Source organism: Gymnogyps californianus, chromosome 24 (genome assembly GCF_018139145.2).
Source record: "Gymnogyps californianus isolate 813 chromosome 24, ASM1813914v2, whole genome shotgun sequence".
Taxonomy (NCBI): Eukaryota; Metazoa; Chordata; class Aves; order Accipitriformes; family Cathartidae; genus Gymnogyps; species Gymnogyps californianus.
Genome location: NC_059494.1, coordinates 2,374,498 through 2,393,780, shown reverse-complemented (window position 1 = coordinate 2,393,780; position 19,283 = coordinate 2,374,498). Strand labels below are relative to the sequence as shown.

At 36.4% G+C, this 19,283-nt stretch overlaps 1 protein-coding gene across 3 annotated transcripts in view; it reads right to left on the bottom strand.

Annotated features, from left to right (window-relative positions):
- The window catches only part of EPS15L1 (epidermal growth factor receptor pathway substrate 15 like 1), a 45,335-nt gene that overhangs the window by 3,873 nt on the left and 22,179 nt on the right, over positions 1–19,283 (bottom strand). For all 3 annotated transcript variants that reach the window (XM_050910376.1, XM_050910377.1, XM_050910378.1), the window contains 3 exons: positions 18,999–19,081; positions 17,419–17,551; positions 4,609–4,814 (listed from right to left, as the gene is read on the bottom strand). In XM_050910376.1, the coding sequence (XP_050766333.1) occupies positions 4,609–4,814; positions 17,419–17,551; positions 18,999–19,081 (422 nt within the window). The remainder of the gene's footprint in view (positions 1–4,608; positions 4,815–17,418; positions 17,552–18,998; positions 19,082–19,283) is intronic.

The following is a 19,283-nucleotide window of genomic DNA, read 5'->3' as shown; positions in this document are numbered from 1 at the left end:
TAGAAGAAATTATGTGAAAAATACAATGAATCAGACTTATTAAATATATGAATCAAGTATACCAAGCTGTCTTAGGGTAGTTCTTCTGGATTAAGATAAAAATTCACTCACTGATTTCCTCACTTCATCCTTTAATTTATTTCCTTAATTTCTTCCTCCTCCCACCAGGAAACTAACCCATCTGGGCTGCACGTCCCTGCATCCGTGTCTCAGTTTTGTATGAAAATAGTCAGAGGACTGGAGCCAAACAAAAACTCCATAAACACAAAAAAAGCAAGTTAGTGGTTTGGGAGCATAGCAACCTACATCCATTTTTAAGAATAGTAAATAGCTGGTAAAAAACAAGAGTTATTTACTCTTGTGCAACTCCATTGCAGAGAGCTTTATTGTAGTATTCCCTGCGAAGGGTGAGGGGTTTTAATAATGACTCTGGAGACTGCTGATTTGTGGGAAGCTTCATCACCAAACCAAAAGTTACAAAAAGTGCTTCTGCTACTGTTCATAAAAATACGTGCACAGTTTTTCCAGTAAGAAATAATGTAAGAGAATCCAATTTACTTCAGCAGAAAACACTATGGAAATATAGCACATTATAACATTCAGCTTCTAAGCCTATTTGAGCTTCCCAAAACACATTTCAGTACACTGCAGCGAAACTATTCCAAAATTATATTCCAGTATTTACCACTGAAGTATGCAAAAGTTTGCTTGCTTGAACTTTTTGCACAAAATATTAAAATATTTTATTGAAATCCTAACAATTTAAAACTAAAATATAATCCGTTACTGTTTAATTTTAGCATTTGCTGAAGAGGATGATGTTAACAGAAGCGTTTGCACAGCTGCATGCAAATGTTTGCATTATATCCCACTTCTAAAATTTGCTTTGTACTATCTTTTTTCGAATGTTCAGGAAAACATATTATTTGGGGTTTTTCTGGAAGAGAAAACTACATGGAATTTATAGTTTCAATTTCAGCTGAATGTATACTGCAAAAATTGCCCTGTGGCCCACAACATAGTAACTCTGAACACAGCAAAGTACGCCATTGCACTAGCTGATACGGCTACACCTTCCCAGACAAGCTTGAAATATTGAACTGAGTATTAAATGAAGCTTTAAGTGCTAGACCTATGCCTAGCTACATATATACTACGTGATGGCTCCCACCCCTGCCTTTTCCACTCTGCATTGTATCTATAATTTATATTTTTAAATAAAAGCGCCTATTTGAATTTCTTTCAACCCAAGTCCAATTCTCATTCACTCATAATTTAGTTAAATTATGCTTTATCTATGTGCTTCCAGATGCTCACAATTCCTCATTTTATTTCCCTCAATATGATTTTTCAGATTATTTGATGCAAAAAAAAAAAAAATAAAAAAATTTTGAAATTACTTTTCTTCAAACCATACCTCTGCTTTCATGGCTATCAAAATTTAGATGAGGACCTTTGCATTAGATGTTATTGAAATACAATAAAAGTGCCACACATTTTATGGTATTTTACTTTTAAAATGAAGAAAACCTACTATCATTACGCATTTAAATAATGTTAGCTGACAGGTAAGATTTAAAAGCTAAGATATTAAATAGATTATTTTTTTCAAGACACAGTAAAGACGGACTCAAATAGGACTTCTCCACTTATTCTAAGAATTCAAAAAGATCATATAGCTGGGACGGAGAATAACAGTTACTATTTTCAGAAATACAATAAGCTTTGGTCAAACCCTCTTGGGTGTCTTTTTTTTTTTTTTTTTTTTTTAATGTTGAGAAAACAGTTTTACTTCTATAGCTTGCATGTTAGGATAAGTCTTCCAAAGCTTATGAGAGTCCCAATTATGACTTGTTTATGGTATACAAGTTATATTTTTGTGGTTAAAAGTGCTGAGTTAAAAAAAAAAAAAAAAGAAAAATAGGCAAGTGATTCATTGGAAACAAATCTGGATGTGCCTTATTACAAATGGAGCATAACTCTGAGCATTAGGTAGTGAAATACACAACAGTTCATTAATGCCACTGATTCTTGCACAGATTGCCTATAAAAAGGTAATGTAGCTGAATTACAAGGCATTTAATACAATAACAGGTTTTTTGCATATGTCCAGGTTTCAAGAAGCCTATAAATATGTATCACATCTCTGTCTTTTCATTAACCACCTCTTATTTTTTTTCTTTTTCAGAAGTACAGCTAGACCCAAGGCATAAATGAGGAAAACAGCAGACTGCAGCGAAACTAATCATATACACAAAAAGCTACACTGACTTGTGTTTACTAAATTACAAGCTTATATTAAGAGAAAAATTTTAGTTTAGTTCTAAGTGCTCTGTTTCTTGGAAATTTAAATGCTTTCTGTTGGCAGAAAGATTGCTTTTCTTGTTGTTCTGTAAACTGAAGCTGGAATCTAGAAATACCCGAAATATGAGCTACCAAAAGACTTTGTTTTGTTCCAAAGAGTTGTATTTAATGCCAGCGGAAAAGTTAAGAATGCAATGAGAATACACTTAAACTCTGGGTGCATGAATTTGCCAGTGTCTCAAAAAAAAAAAAAAAAAAAAAAAGCCAAATTTTCTAGTGCTACTAAAATCTAGGGAAGGTGCTCATGTTACTACTTTGCAACAGTAAAGAATTCCAATTAAAAATCAGATTATTCAATTATTCAAACCTACATGATTCTACGATTCTGTTCTCAGATTCCACGGACTCAAACTCTGTGTCAAAAAACCTTCTGTAAGTAAAATTGCTTTTAATTTCCATTATGAACAAAGTTTCCCAAACGTCAGGCAAAGAGAAGCACAATATTCTTGCTGATTACAAGGTAACTAGTACACTTAAGACTTCATACAGAAGGATTAGGAATTATCAAGTGTAGCAACATAATTGTGCTATAGGCAAGCAAAAAAACCCAACCCCAACAAACTGAAAAGAACAGGGATCAAGTCTCTCTCAGTCAAATTCAGTTAACACTTCTTTTTTTTTTTTCTTACAGCAGTAGAAAGCAAGTCACAAAACCGATTAAAAAATTAATTTCATTTGATGAAGTGCCACTTAACAGTAATTATAAGTGGCTACTGCTCAAGATCTCATTTTTCCTACTTTTTCCTTATCTTCTAAAGTTAATCTCATCTCCTGAAAACCTGATGGCCCAGCAAATTTAACACTAGAGCACCCGCTGGGATGGGGATCAGGGATTTTGCTTAATCATTTGATACAATCACTCAGTGTAAGCCACACTTTTAACTTAAGAAATGCAGTCTGTAAAGTAAGACGACAATAGTTGGGTAACGGTCATTCCATTCCATTATTTGTCTTTCACTGAAGGAAGAAATTAGATGTTGTTCAAGAAATTTCAGATAAAGCAAGTTTTGCGTCTTATTTTTATTAAGAATGTCACCATTTTGTATACAATCACAGAATTTAACTGTGCAAATTCAACAGGCTAGTACTAACTGTGGTAAAGCATACATAGTATCTTGAACTTTGATGTCTCCAGTATCATAGATAAATTAAAGCACTGAGGCCAGCTAAAAGTATGCACAGATGACCTCAACTAACAATATCAAATAGGAAAGTGATACACATTTACTATTAACTAATAACTAGGGGAAAAAACATGAAAAATAAGCAACCTGAAAGATTCAGCTTAAAGATCTCCACTTGTTGAACACCGAACTGTGTCCATCAGGGTTAAGTAACAAATTAAGTTGGCAATTTTACTGCATGGCAATGTGACAGAACAAAAACACATGAAAGGAGGAAGAAGCCTGAGGCTGTGGATGGAACAGATTTCTATCTACTCATGGAAGCAATAAGAACCACACTACTACTACATTTACAATGATTTCCAATTCAATAACGTACCTGCCAGCACTAAAAACAAAGCCAGGCTTTTAGAAACCCTGATATTTTTTAATGAATGGGTACTTGGCTTTGCTTTCAAACCTTCTGATGCTGTCTTTTGCAGTGCAGTATGGACGTTTCTGTATTGGTTCTACAAAACCATTTTGTTTTCTTTGTCTAACAAGGGCTTTTCTACAATATCAGTAATTGGGACAAAATTCAACAGCTAAATTTTCAATCTCTGTCTCGTATATGTATCTTTATGACCACATTCCATCATATACAGCATACATTGTGACAGGATTGTCAGAACTTTTTTCACAAACAATTACAAATACTTTATGGAATCTTTTCCTTTAAGGATTTGCTTCTGAGGATATGGTGAAATTGCTATATAAAGGTTTTCAACAATTGTTTTTGAATCTTTACATCATTGGCTCCCAAAACTCAGTTTACAAAATAGCCTCCATGCAACAAAAACAATACACAGATTCTGCTACAAAGAATTTGTGAGTAAAGGCACACTGTACTAAAATAATTTAAATGCAAGTAAACCCTTTAAAATTTAGTATGAAACGTCTTTTTTATTGAAATAATGCCTTTTTATTACAGAAATATTAATACAAAAACAATGAGGACAGCATGAAGGTATTAAGAGACAGAAGCCAGTGAACAATAGGTTTGCAGTTAAAACAAAAACCCAATAGATTGCTGCAAGCAGAGCAGAAAGTGGTTTGCTCAGAGACAATGAACTTAACTTACAGAGCTGAAGTCTGCAAACCCCAAGGAAGAGTCTTTAGAAGTTTTACTTGAAGAGGAGGGAGCAAATGGATCTTTTCCACTAAATGGGTCCCCAAACCCCTTTTTACTTTGAAACGGGTCACTGCTGTCAGCCCCAAATGGCTGGAAAGGATCATGGGGCTTGGGAAAATCTGAAGACCCAAGGTGGCTTACAGGAGTACTTTTACCTGGAAAGTTTAGGAAAAAAAAAACAAAAGGAGAAAAAGAGAAGTTACTTACCATGGACAATGCAAACCCCTTAAATAGGAAACTGTGCTGATATACTTCAGCATCATCCATTCTTCCTGGGGTGGCTTAAAATTTAACCAAATATAATGGTACTCATTTCTCAATGCAAATCATCTCAAACAGTTGTTCTATTTAAATGGATTTACTATTGTACTTATACATACTGCAATATTAATACCATCAAGATTTTAAATGATAAAACCCAATATAAAGACATTTGGTCAGAAGAATTTGATAAGTATGACTTTAGTTCATTTTCCAGGATTAGAGACATTTCAAGTTTAAGTTTGGGATTATATAAAAGACAAAATACTTAAATATATATCACTAAAGATAAATAATTAATCATGTTAAATAGAATGAAATAGTAACTTATCTGGGACTTCACAGAATGCATGCATTCTGTTTCTTTTCCTGGAACTGGTTTATCCTTCTACCACCACACATACAAGGGAAAAGAGACTGATTAAGAAATCACCTTGTTCTGGGGTGCTTGCTGTGCAACCCACCTTTTGGAGGTGACTGCTTGTTCTTATATTCCGCCTCAATAACAAATGAAATCACATGAACTATTGTGTATGCTCATAAATAATGGTTGTATATTTTATTTGTTGCAATTAGAACCTCAATGGTTAATTTTTAATTCTCCTTGCAAAAAGTGCTATTTTGTTAGGTCAAATAACTACACAGATAAATGTAATTTTTTTTTTCTCTTAAAAAAGATCGCTCCTGACAGGTACACAATCTAGCCTCCAAGGAAAATACTCCTTGGATGAACAATCCTGATTATAATGTGTACTTGACAAACAATAAAGGAAAATCTACAGACATTTTAAAAAGAAACAAATCTTTACAACTTCCTGCATAATAACCTGAATTACATAATTTGCATTAATAAAGCTATCTTTTTTGAAACATCCAATTCTTTGAACTATAATTTAGTAGGAATCTTATCATTTATTCACATCAGGATACACATACCAGGAAAGCACAGAAAAATGGAGCTGAAATCCCAAATTTCAGAGTATGTACTTGGCATGTCTAAGACAGCCTGATAGCTTTTAAGAACGTACTTTGGTAGTTGCTCATGAACTTCACAATATTTGCTCAAATCTGTGGACGTCCTCATTTGTCAAAGAGAAATAAAGATCAGCAACTTGCACTAAATAAATAACCTACCCAGGAGCCTGCCTTCACCCGCCGTTAAATCACAGCTCAGCCTCTCCTATCCCACGGGCCAGCCAAAAGTCCGTTTTCCCTTGCACTCAGCTTGCCAGACATACAGCCCTCTGCCATCAGCAGGCTCCGCACCGTGCCGGCGGCACCTCCTTGATGATGGCATGTGGTGCAGGGGCCTATAGTCCTCAAACTCAGCCAGGCACAGATTTACAGGGGAGCTGAAGGAATCACGCAGACGCTTATCTCATTAGTGCAGCGCTAACGTCAGACTTGGGCCTCAGATGCAATACAGTGACCGCTTGCAGGCACTGTGCTTCAGGGAAAATGTGAAGCAAGAAAGTCCACAGCTGAACAAGCAGACAGAAAGAAGCGCAGAGAACAAGACACATGCAGTAGGAGATAGAACTGGATTTGTTTAGTCTTAAGAGTATTCAAGGGGAACCTGATCATAGTCCTGTAGGCAAGTCTTCCATCACGAAAAAGGCTAACGGATTTAGATTTTACCAAGAGAGATTTACATTAGACAATCTGTAACATTTTTAAAACTTAAGAACGCTCAAGACTGCCTAGAGAACTTGTTGTATTCCATCATCACGTCCACGAGGTTTGAGAAACAGTTTCTAGAAATCACACTGGTTTAGCTGCCTTGAAGCTGGAGGATAAATGAGATCTCTTGAAGTTCACTCCAGTACTGTTTTTCATGGTTCAGTACATGCTCGATTCTGGTTAACAGATGTGGCAAGGATATATGGATACCCATATTAGCAACCACATGTGGGACTTCTAAAGACAGGCAGATCAGACCAGTGATTTGTCCTTCATGGAAGGAAGTGACAAAATATACAGGAAATACCAGCAGCATTTGCTCTCCCCACAAGCATGGACCCTCCTTCACCACAGTTTCAAACTGCCTTTCCTATCAACAGAGGCCACGTTTTGTTCTCTGAAATGGAGTGCTGCATTTACATGCCGCTCATCACCATGGCCTTTAGGAGACCTCACCTTCGGTCACAGCGATGCAGTGTTAGGGAACTAAGCAAACCTCGTAAGAGATGAGTAACTCAGCATTTTGTACGTAACTCTCCAGATAAAGGAGCAACTTATTTTAACTTATTTTAAATTACATAGAGAATTGTAGAAATCTGCATTTCTAATTTAAGGTCAAGGCAAAACAAGAGCCCTCTACATTTTTCTCTCCTTCCTCTATTGCCAGTTACTAGCAAGCAAATTCCCCCTAGTATCCTTCATCTTCTATTGCCCCAAACCAATTTTGATTGACAGAGGCAAAAATGACCCATTTTAAGCTGCCCTTTTCTTAGGTTAAATCTGCTGCTGCCGAAACCACGTTGTGGAATTGGTGACTGTTAATACAAACGCAGGGTTTGCAACGTATTTGCTCAGCAAACCTGTTTTTTCTAGGTGGCCTGTTTAATGTTTTTGCATGAAGCCCCTAGTGGTTTCGGAACGTACACAAAGAGCATCGGGGTTTCTCGTGCATCATCTTCACAACAGATCACAAAGAATAACTTTGCTGTAGAGGAAATGTCACCATGAATACTAGAGTTACTGCTGATAATATTTGAAATTTTCATTTTACGTCCTGAGTGACGTTTTCTTCAGTTTTTTATATGTTAAAGAATAGAAGAGGGCTATAATTCTGTTATTTTGAAAAGAAGGTGAAAGAAGGAAACCCTTATAAAATCAGGTTTATTTTTTGCAGAGCAATTTTAAGGGCAGTGCCCATGCCGAATACACCAATCCTGACACTCACGACAGAGTCCTCAATGAGCCCTCTTTCACTACACTTTGTACATTGCTTATAGTTTGTTTTATCCTGCCACGCTCAGCAAACATGGTTTTGAGGCCTGGCAGAAGTTTCTTTGGTTAGATGTTCAAATTTACTCATTTATCAGCCACAAATTAGTAATAATGACACCAGAATTATCTTTCTGACATCCTTGCTGGCTTACACCAAGTGTGACTCTCCCAGTGCAGTAAGCGTATACTTAAGTACACAAAGATTTTTGTATTCCCATGTTTAGTATGTCAAGAATGTAGGTACAGTATTTCTATAATGTAAAGCAAAAATGCTCAAAGCACATTAAAAAGTCACCAACTGAACTGAAGGACATGTGTAAAATCTTAATATTGCAAAATATACTCTTAGTAGTAACTGAGATTGCATTAACCTTATATTCACTGGAAAATGTTACATTTTTACATGATACTGCTCATCGTTTCTGAGGTACGGCAGTACGAAAGTGCAGGCAAACAGTTGTAAACCTTACTTATTTGATTTTTCTGCTAATAGTTTCAGGGGAAAAAAGTTCAGAAAAAAGCAAAACAGGTCCTATTCTGAAACCACAGCAGTTTCAGCAGTTACCCAAGTGGTGCACCCAAACCACACCGAGGACTCACTTCAGCAAAAAGAGATGATGAACAAAATGGTTTACCACAGCAAATGCTGTTAACTTATAGTGAACTCCACCCATACGAAGGGTTTATCTAATTTCATACCCCACAGCAAACTTTAGGGTTGAGATCTATAGTTCAAGGCAAATATAATCTCACTGACAGGATGCAATTACAGAATTTGTCTTACTGAATTTCAAGATATCGACAATGAAACAATGAAGTGAAACATTTATAGTTTTCTCTATATTCTATGTTTCAACAATGGTCCTAACTTTCTGCTTAGAAGAGTATCTTACTGAATTACGAGAAGCAGCATGTTTTCATGTGTTTGAAGACTGGATTATGCATGCTCACAGGCAAACAGGGCAGAGTTGAGATGAAAAGACTTTAAACTTTCACTAAACAAGTACTCCTTTCCAGGAAACCTTCTAAAGTGAAAAATACACTTTAAGAAGTCAGAGTTGTGCTACATAGCATAAGTAGTGATAGTGTGAGTTAAGTCTATACCTGCGATTATACTTGAACATAAAATACCAGGGTTCCTACCTCTCACATCTTTTATATGGCAGAGGAAGTGTTACTCTAGAAAACTTCGGAGACTGTGCACTACGCAGGGTGCCTCCCAGCACATCTTTCTCTTGGCACTTTACCAAATTTATGTATCATTCCTAACTTACTCAGCGTGGTTTTTTACCACCCTGTTAAATTATCCAGCTCTTCCACTGATGCAGAATAAAACTTTCGTAAACTGTGAACTTTAGGAACTTCCAGAAAAATTATTACTAGTTTTCAAAACGTACTTGAAGGTTAGTTACATTAAAACCAATTTTCTACAGAATACTCAGAGGTATTTGTCTTCAACAGGGGCTATTTCTGCACTGTATTTCAAACTCAACTCTTTGGCGATAATGCTCTTTGCACAAAATCACAGTATATATTTTTAGTAACAGAAGGAAGAATTTTTCCTATGCAAAAACCCCTCGAAACTGTTTTTGCTTAATATTTGCAAAATTTGCACCTTGAGTTAGCCTGTAACTCTGAAAACCTTAGCTTAAGAGAAATATTCTGAAAACTACAAACTTCTTGAAAGGTGAGAAGAGAAATCGTTATACATTCAGCCTAACAATCTGTTCTGAAACAGATTCTGAACAACCTCTTTCAACAATCGGTACTGAAATATCTTTACTGTGAGAGATCAGCATAAACAACAGAATCAAAGCGTGAATGGAATTTTTAGTTTGTGGCTGGGCAGGTGCTCCACCCATGAGTCATTTATCCTACACAACAAGGGATGCCTGTGTTCTAATGCAACTGTCAGGTCTTCTAGAAGGCATGAAAAATAAAAAAAGTTTTCCTGTCAGTCACAAACTTTGAGGCTGAATTTTTCACCCTCGGCTGCAGATGAGGAACAAAAAAAACCTAAAGGTAAACAGGCACTGTGCTACTTGTGAATAACCTTGGGTGCTCAAGAAGCTCTAAGGAAACAGGTGTGTGGTACCACTCAGAAATAAACACAACACTCCCGTACTCCTGTGATCACGCAACGAAAAAAGAACAGAACTCTATACTCTCCTCTAGGCCAAATGATTGATCCCCACAACCTGAATATGCCCATGCAAATAAATGCAAGGGAATTATTTCACATTTTTTTCCCATTATACAATTCTTTCTTTTGTTCATAACTCCTGATTACGTCTGTTATACCTAACATGGCTTATTTCTTCGTAAAATTATCTCACTAAATACACAGAGTAAATTTCTATGCAAATTCATATCCTGGGGACATTGTACATGGTGCAGGTCAAAAAGAATGGCCACAAAAATGTGATGTGTTTAAACACTAAGTGTTCATAAGACGTTATTTTCTTTCAAGAAATGAAATCAGTAAATGCACACAACAAAGCATTCAGGCTTTGGTTTGCATGGTTTTTTTAAGCAAGATACTGAACAAACTGTGAAGTCTTAATTTTCACCTAATTGAGACACTGAAGACACAGCATAAGCAAACAAACACTACTAAAAAAACATTTATATGGCCAACTCAAAAAGTAGCAAAGATCTATGCTCTTTTTCCCCTCACTGATAACTGTCAATATGAGGTCACTGTGAACTGACAGCGCTCTTGTACTGCTTTATAGATGAAAAATAAGTCTAAAGTGGTAAAAACAGTCAAACCATAAAATGCCTTAAATTTAGAGAAGTGACACATATGAAAAAGAACTATATTTATCGTTGACATACAGGCGGAGGAAGCATCAAATACAAAGGAAGACAGCAGCAGAACAGGGCTGTACAAACAGCCTTTCCCTGAGCTGCTTGCACTGCCCTTCTGATTCATGCAAGCATAGTGGTGGCTGACAGCATTAAGCACCGTAGTAGTAAGAGGCATGTAAAATGGTTCAAGGGGTGCAAAAGACATCCCACAGAGTCAATCTAGCTCAAAAACTTCTAGTTAGACAATCCTGGTCCAGGTAAGCCTGGAATATGCGTGCATACCCCATCTGGGTATCCACTCACTAGAGCTCTGAAGTCAAACTGCCTTCAGAATATTTTCTTTCAGTATACATTCTTAATCATGAGCACTTAAGTGGGCAAATCTATCTTAAATTTACCTTCCAAGGTCCATGCACCATATGAACAGAATAGAAAGCTGCTCTGTGAGTTGGCCGTTAATTTTTCTTGCATTTCTAGCTTCTTTGAGGCTGACAACAATCTTCTCCCGCAACCACACTTGTGAAGAAAGGCAAAGGATCCTCACCTAAAACTAGGGAATTATTATTTCTGTAGATGATGGATTACAACATGCATCACAGCTAAAAGAGTTTTCAGATTAGTTCAATAAAATATTAAGAACCTGAAGATCTTAAAGCCCTGACCCCTTTTCATTTTTTTAAGCCATCAACAGGTTCAGATATTGTTTCTCTTTATCTGCCAACTGGCAAGATGAAAAAAAATAGGACTTGATCAGTCAGATTTTGCTTAAGTCAGTAGGGGCCTTTTCTGACTTCGTTGGTGGGACAGTAAAATACATCTGGCAGTTTTGCAATTTGTGATTTGGTAAAAATACTGAACCCTAACACCTTGGCTGGTTAAATTTATTATCAATAACATCATTACTATTATTTTGTAATAATTTCTAGTCACTCACATTAAATACTGTGCAAACCTTTGTGCTTGCACTGAGGTCTTCTGGGGCTCCACACAAGCCAGGCACCTCTGAGGGATTAGAATCATACTTGCTAATTCAAGGCAGGCTGGTTAGTCCCCTATTCTGTCTTCTCAAGATTTTTTCCAATATTTTGACATTTCAAAACCACTACCAGTCATAAAAACAACATGAGAATGGAATCGAAGTCCTTAATTCGAACACAGAGATGTTAACCACTAACCTCTGAAATGCCAATTTATAAATTCAGTTGCTATCATACATCAGAGCTACAAAGAATAAATGGATCAAAAAACAAAGCCAAAGTTCTTGGACAAACTCACCGTGTGTGGTCTGGAATAATAATTTCCCAATATAATTTATTTTAATACCTGTATTTCAAATAGCAGCTAAATAAATCCACTAATTTCTTTCTCACACGGGATGAATTCAATATGTAGTCCTTTGAATTCCAAGTTACGTGATATTTTTCTGCTATTTATGTATTGGCATCCCAAAGAAAAACTGAATTTTTAATAGCACATTAGCATTGAAGAAGTTCACTATTAATACAATACCCACCACTTCTATTAGTCACTAATATACAATATATTTAATATAAATTCTAACATTTACACAGGCTAAAAAAGCTAGTGATAAAAATAAGTGGTTTTATTAAATAATCATTGCAAGAAGCAAGCACACTGAAATTGGAAAGTACATTTTCTTCCTGCGTTTTTAGGACTTTTATATTCTTTCAAGGTTAAAAAGGTCAAAACCACTATAAGCAAGCAATAAAAATTTAGAAGAGGTTGAAGGTTACACACTGGTTAGTGGTGAAGGTTCTTCCACTAATATCACTGGTTAACAGTACTGTTATAACCGCAATGTGGAATGCATGGTGCTGCATTTAAAGGAAGTGGTAAGGGTGGGGCAAAAGCAGTAGGTCCCACGATCAAAGCACTAGAGCATTGAATTTTACTTATAACCCAATCACTGACACCCACACAGCAACTTCCTGTACTTTAAAAAAAAAAAAAAAAAAAGAGAGAGAGAGAAAAAAAGAGAAAAAAAATCTGTTTCTCTCTTTTTGTAATCAACAACTTTTACCTAGAAACTAGTTAGCGGTGAACTCTGACTGATTTCAATCTGCAGCTCACGGCAGAAAACATAATTGTTAATCTGTGAGAACCTACAAAAACCATTTTAACTGACAGGTTTCAGTGTATCAGCTCTTTCAGACTTTTTTATTCTTAATTACACAAAAGTCCTACAAACCCGAAGAACTAGTGTAAGAAATATAAAACAACCAGAAGTTCAGTAGTACTAAACGCTACAGGTAATCCTCTATGACAGAAAATAAAATGTACTTATAAAGCTACAAAACTTAGCTATGTTTTAGGACAGCTTGAGAAAATAATTTGCACTGGAACTTAGATCCCTGTCACAGGGCACCTTGGCTTAAGTATGTCAATATACACTACTATTATTTCTGTTAATATAAGTAATTGTCTTGTTTTCCATTTATCATAACCATTATGCACAGCACAGGCGTGTTTATATCTGGATAATTTTTTGGTGCTTTTTGAGCATTATTCAAGATACAGCATCAATAAATATAGAAAACCTTCCACTTCTCTCCAAAGAAACCTTCAAGTTCTCCAGTACCACCTGGTGAACATCAAACTACTTCAGCCAAGTTGCAGGGGAGCTGTACGAAACCTGAAGTCCATCAGGAACTTCATGGACTATGACGGCATTCCTGAAGAGAAAGAACATGTACATACTCCCTTGGGGATTTTTATTAGAACAGTCTAGTCGGAAGAGCTAAAGAGCTTTTTCTTAGCTGATCTTCCTCAACCTAAAAAGAGAATCTTAAACCAGGTAAGGGATAGAGATACTGATTTTTCAAATCTTTGCATGTAACAGGTATGCTGGAGCTTTGATGTACACTGGTATCCAGGCTTGCTGCTTCTGAAACACCTTCGCCTTGTCATTCTCTTTTTTTATTCACTGATTTATTAGCCTTCCTCCAATTCTCTTTCAAGATTCTGCACTTTACCTTTAAGTAGTTATATTGAAGAAACACAATAGAGCATTTAATCAGAAAAACAAACATACGAAATTTCTCTTGGACCAAGCAAGGATCAGTTTAAGACTCTGTAACATCTAAAAGATCTTGAAATACTTTGGTTCAAAAAGGAGTGAGAAAGAAGGAAAATTCTGTTCTGAAGAACAGAACAAGCGTAAGCCTGAGATTCAGCCTAAGATACAACTTCAAGGAAATAATCTCATGATTGTCATCTTCTCTCTTAACCTTAGTTTTTGAGAAGGGAAAGATATGGATCTCAAGGGGGTCTAGTCCATGCCACACAGTGTTTGCCCATCCTTGCCACAGACAGTTGTGAACTGAAGTATCTGCTAATACAGTCAGCAGATCATAGCTGCTTCTTGATGTCCAAGCTTTGGAAAAAACCAAACACCAACTAAAACCAAACAAACCAAACCAACCAACCAATCTTCACTGTACAAGCAGCCAGCAAACAGGTCAGGATTTATAAGGCCAGACAATGAGTACCCACTGCAATCCAGCTACTGACAAAGCTGGCAGTAGCAGAAAAGTTCCCTTAAGCATGGTATGAAGACTGTCTCCAGAGCCTTCATATGAGAGCAGCTAATTGGAACTACATATTCTTTTTACAGGTTTTTCCAGGTACATCTGAAGGCCTTTTGATCTGACCTTCACTAAATGGTAAACAGAGGCTATGCCTGAAGTGTTTCCCTGGCCCCATGTTCAGTTCCAAAGGTTTGCTCTGCCTTTGTCTTCATGAAGAAACGAGACCTGATGCACAACTCCTCATTCATCTGGACAAAACACAGACACATGGGCAAGATGGGAACTCGGCACACTTTGGCCACACCCTGCTCATCCAGGACACCCTGCAGTACCTCAATGGATTGATCAGACAATGCTTGCATGTCACATAACTCCTAAAAAACTTTGCATATAGAAAAGCACTGAATTGGGAACAATCCCTGGTGGATTTTGCTCGTTTCCCCTATCAACAACTACCTGGGAAATCAGACAGCTTTCAATGCTCTGCAAAAATATTCATTAGTATTTTCTGCTTGACTGTAGAGTGTTGATGACAAGTAAAGCTTTATATTAAATCTTCATTGCACCTGCCTAACAAAATGCAAGCAAACCACACAAGTGCTTTTCAATATTAAAAATCCCCCCCACCAGAAAGAACAGTTTTACTAAAAAGAGCACAAACTGGGAACAGAAAGGCAAACTACCGATTTGTCTCATAATAACTAACATTTATTCATCCTTCAGCAAGATCTTTATCACCTACTTGTTTTTTAATTAAACAGACCAATGAGGAAGGTAAGAAACAACGGAAGTTTCTTGTCTGTTGTTTGTTTTCTGAGCAGCGTTCCCATTTCTAACACACACTTGTATGTCTGTATCTCTTGCTAGAATCGCAGTATATTACTATATAATTTCTCATGCTTTAAGTAACCACTGAAGATTGCCTTAGTTGTGGAAGGAAGGGAGGAGTATAACTGCATAAGCACATGAGGCTCATTTGCTTTAAAAAAACCCCTGCTTTGTTTCCTCCTTAGTCTATTTTATCATAACAACATTTGCTTTTGGTAGAGCAGCGGAACCTTACAAATATTGTGTCTCCCAAGAAGAGGGGAAGGTACACATTTAAACAAATTTTTTAAAAGACTGATTAAAGGCTGAGTGCACACGTCTAAATTCAAAACAAATTATTAAAGCTAAATGTTCTCCAAAATTCCTCAATATGTACAAAAGAAGGAGTGAAGAGACATAAATCCAAAAAAACCCCCATGTAGGTGAGTCAATCCTACGGCATGTATTTCTCATCTTTGCTGCTACTATTACACCGTATTTGCTAGGAATAATCATGTTTCGAACAAGAAATAGAAAGAAACCACATGAAAGAGATAATATAGGTATATTTAGTATTTGTTTGACTCATTCAACTTTATATAGGCCCTTTAAACACTAAATTATTTTATGTAGACATTTCTTAAAAAGAAAAGATAGCCACTTACATACTTTCCTAGAAAACCAAATAAAGAAAGAAAACATCATTCACAATGGCAAATAAGATTACCTTCAGCTTTTCTATTTCTGCTTTTATTCATTTGTGTCCTATCAGTTGATATTTGTCAACATTACATATTATGGGGTTTTAATTACTAAAGGCTCTCTAGTACCTCAATAGTAGAAAATATTTACAGAAAGCAAGCATGGAACAGACCGCTTCAAGAACTTTTCCACAATCCTACAGCATTTCCTGACAAATTTTCATCAATACTCATCATTTGATTTCAGGGTTTTAGTGTGCATCATCATCTCTTGAGCAATAAAATCATAGTAATAGGAACAAACTAATGCTGCTGCAATGGCCTGCTTATAAGTCTACTGTATTAAATAATATTTTTGAAACCTTCGATCAATCTATGGGATAGTTAATGACATCTTCAGGATACTCTGGTAATAGAAAGCACTTTTCACGTTATCCAAGGAGCTAGTTCTAGCATAACTGGTTTGCAAAACCAGCCAGATCAACAATACCTGTTATAAACAGGATGGGTGCAGGGTGCATGCTTTGCTCCAAAATGCAACAGCAGAAAGGTCCACATATTTAGACAGGGAGACATTAATAATGGATCTGTTTTCTTTGTATTATGCCTCCTAACACTGTCAGTGGATACATGAGAATACTAGATGTTGACCCACATTTTTGGTGCAAAATTATGTACCTATTCATAAGCAGAATCCAGCTTTTTTTTTTGTTTTTTGAGCCAACTAAAAGTTCACTGCTAGTATTAACTGAACTATACCACTGTTGTTAAAAGGAGACTTGAAACAGCTCTAAATGGCTTCAGTTCTTAAAACAGCATCACTGGTATCTGAATATTTTGAAAATCTACTCTAGGGAGGGGAAAGAAGTAGAATTTCAATCTCCATTAAAAGAGGTCTTCTTTTCAATTCAGGAGATTCATGCATCTCTAAGAATTTCCATACATAATGGACTTGAAGCAGGAACAAGCCATATATTCAGAAAGTGTTTTATATTTAATTAATGCAGCAATGCATGAATGCAAGAATGATCATACCTGGACAGATCAGGACAGGTCTATCTAGCCCTGGACCCTGTTCTTGTTAGTATTTAGTAGCAGATGCCTCAGGAAGAACATCAAAACAAGGTAAAGATACAGCCATACTTCAGACTACCTTGCAGACATTCAGCAACACATGAGCCAGAGAGAGTACTTTGGCTTTTGGCAGACCCTATTGTCCCTGTTGGATTTTTCTTCTAAGAATTATCTAGTTCTTTTTTAAGCCCATTTAAGCTTTTTTGCATTCACCATATTCTCTGGCAAAAAAAAAAAAAAAAAAAAAAAAAAAAATTCCTACATTTAGAGTATTGTATAAAAACAAACCTCTTTGTTTACTTTGAAGGTGCCATTTACTAATTTCATTTGTTGCCTACTAGGAAAAGACAGAAATTTTTTTCCCCATTTTTCCCTGCCACAAGTGAGTTTACAGATCTGTCATACCACTCCCTAATCATGTTTTCCAGTCCGAAGAGTTCCAGTCTGGTTTACTGACAATTTCTGCCAATTTACTGATAATCTCATACCCTTCTCCATGGCTGAAATATAAGATGATGAGATAGAAGACTATCAACTTGTCCTTATGTCCAATAATATTCAGAAAATTGGGGGAACTGGCTAATGAAAAAAGAAAACCTCCTTACCACTGGGTGGCTTGGGTCTTGGAGGTACATTTTTCTTCGGTGGTAACGCTGGTGTGTCTGATTTGCTTTTGAAAGGGTCATCTGAGAATCCCATCCCTCCAAAAGAGGAGGCGAAGGGGTCTGAAGCTACTGACTACGTGAGAAAAAAGAAAAGAAAAAGAATGTAAGCACATTGTAGAGTATCTGTTGTTTCATGAAAGCTACAAGTTAACTCAAGTAAAAGCATTAACTTCAAAAAATGAGGACAGATTTACAGAATTGTCAGTGTTGTAAGAGGCTAATGCCCACTAACAGAGGTGCTAGGATTTAATTAACATTCAAAAGTATTTATGCTCTTAATCACTTAAGTACTTCTAGAACTTTTAGTCCCAGCAAAAAGCTGATGAGAAAAATAAAAGGAAGTAAAACTCTATGTTTTACTATTTGGCAATGAACAGTCATATTACAGTCCAGCCTTCACTCTGATAAACAGAACCATGATAGAAACTGGAAAAACGTGGCAGATTGCAGAATGGATAGCTTTTTTCCAAGCTCTTCTTAAGTTACACACAGCTATTTGTCTTTTTTGTAAAAGCTCAGGGAAAATTAAAAAAAAACTTATTTTTTAATGTTTCCTATATTCAGCTGGCTCTTGTGAAGGACTCTCCTATTGGTCAAAAAAGGCACAAAAAATTATGCCATGCAGGGAAATTTATCATTCTGAAATGAAGAAAGAGGAATTTTGTAGGCAAAGCTAAAGCTTGCAGTCAGACCTTTGCTAAAACTTCTAACTCAAGCCAAACACATCAATATTTGTAAAGACTGTTGCCACCTAGTGGAGAGCTAAAACCCCACAAAACCCAGAAAGAAAAGTGAGGAAAAAATACAGTCAGTTTAATGAGTCAAAGTGATATGATAATCTATTTTCTAGTTAACATTTACTCTACAATCTTCAAGCGTTATTGTGGAACTAAGTGCAAAAAGTTGGGCAACTGCTGTCAACTGTAAATTCCAAACTCCATCTCAGAAAGCTAACAGCAGACTGGGACTGATCCAGATGAGGAGCTAAGGACCTAGTTCTATTTGAAATACCCTATATGCTCCGTTTATACCAAGAAACCAAGGAAACAGCAATTCTGTTAAGAGCTATGAAATGGCAGCGCACCATGTTTTCCATCTTCCTCTGGTTCCCTGTACTCATGGAGAAGTTTAAGAACAAATCAGGATACTACGAGAAATGAAGTATCCAAGAAGGATACTTCAGGACTTAAGAGGAAGGTTGGACACTGAAATATATTAATATCTGGAACAACTACCTTTTCTTACAAGTAAAAACTAGAAGTTATTTCTTTTGCTTCTCTGGTATTTGAAAATGTCTGTGAAAAGTTGATTTATCCCTGCTGGATCTACCAGTCTTGGTAAGACTTTGCCATATCTGAGATGGATGGAAAATGCTTTGCTAAGTAACTGGTGAGGTTGATCAGAAAAAAATTAACAAAAGCGGGTTGTCAGCTGAAAAGTTACAGTCATATCACACCCTTAAAAAAAAGTATCTGTACATACATTTTTAAAAGGACAGTTGCTTTCCTTGTAACCTTTACCTTTGACATCTGACTGAAGTCTGCAAATCCCTCACCACTACTGAAAGCACCACTTCCAAATGGATCCAGTGTTCCAAATGGATCTGAAACAGATACAGGAAAAAAAAAAGTTCTTTAAAATAATGCCTAAGAATTATGAAGAATGCTTGGTGCCAGTGAAGTACAAAACTAGGCAGGTGATTAAAAAACACTTGCATTTTGACCTGGCATGAGATGTTAAAAGAGAATTCCATAAAACGATAGGTTTTCTGCCAGTTGGGGGGGGGGTGGAGGGGGGGGAAGTGA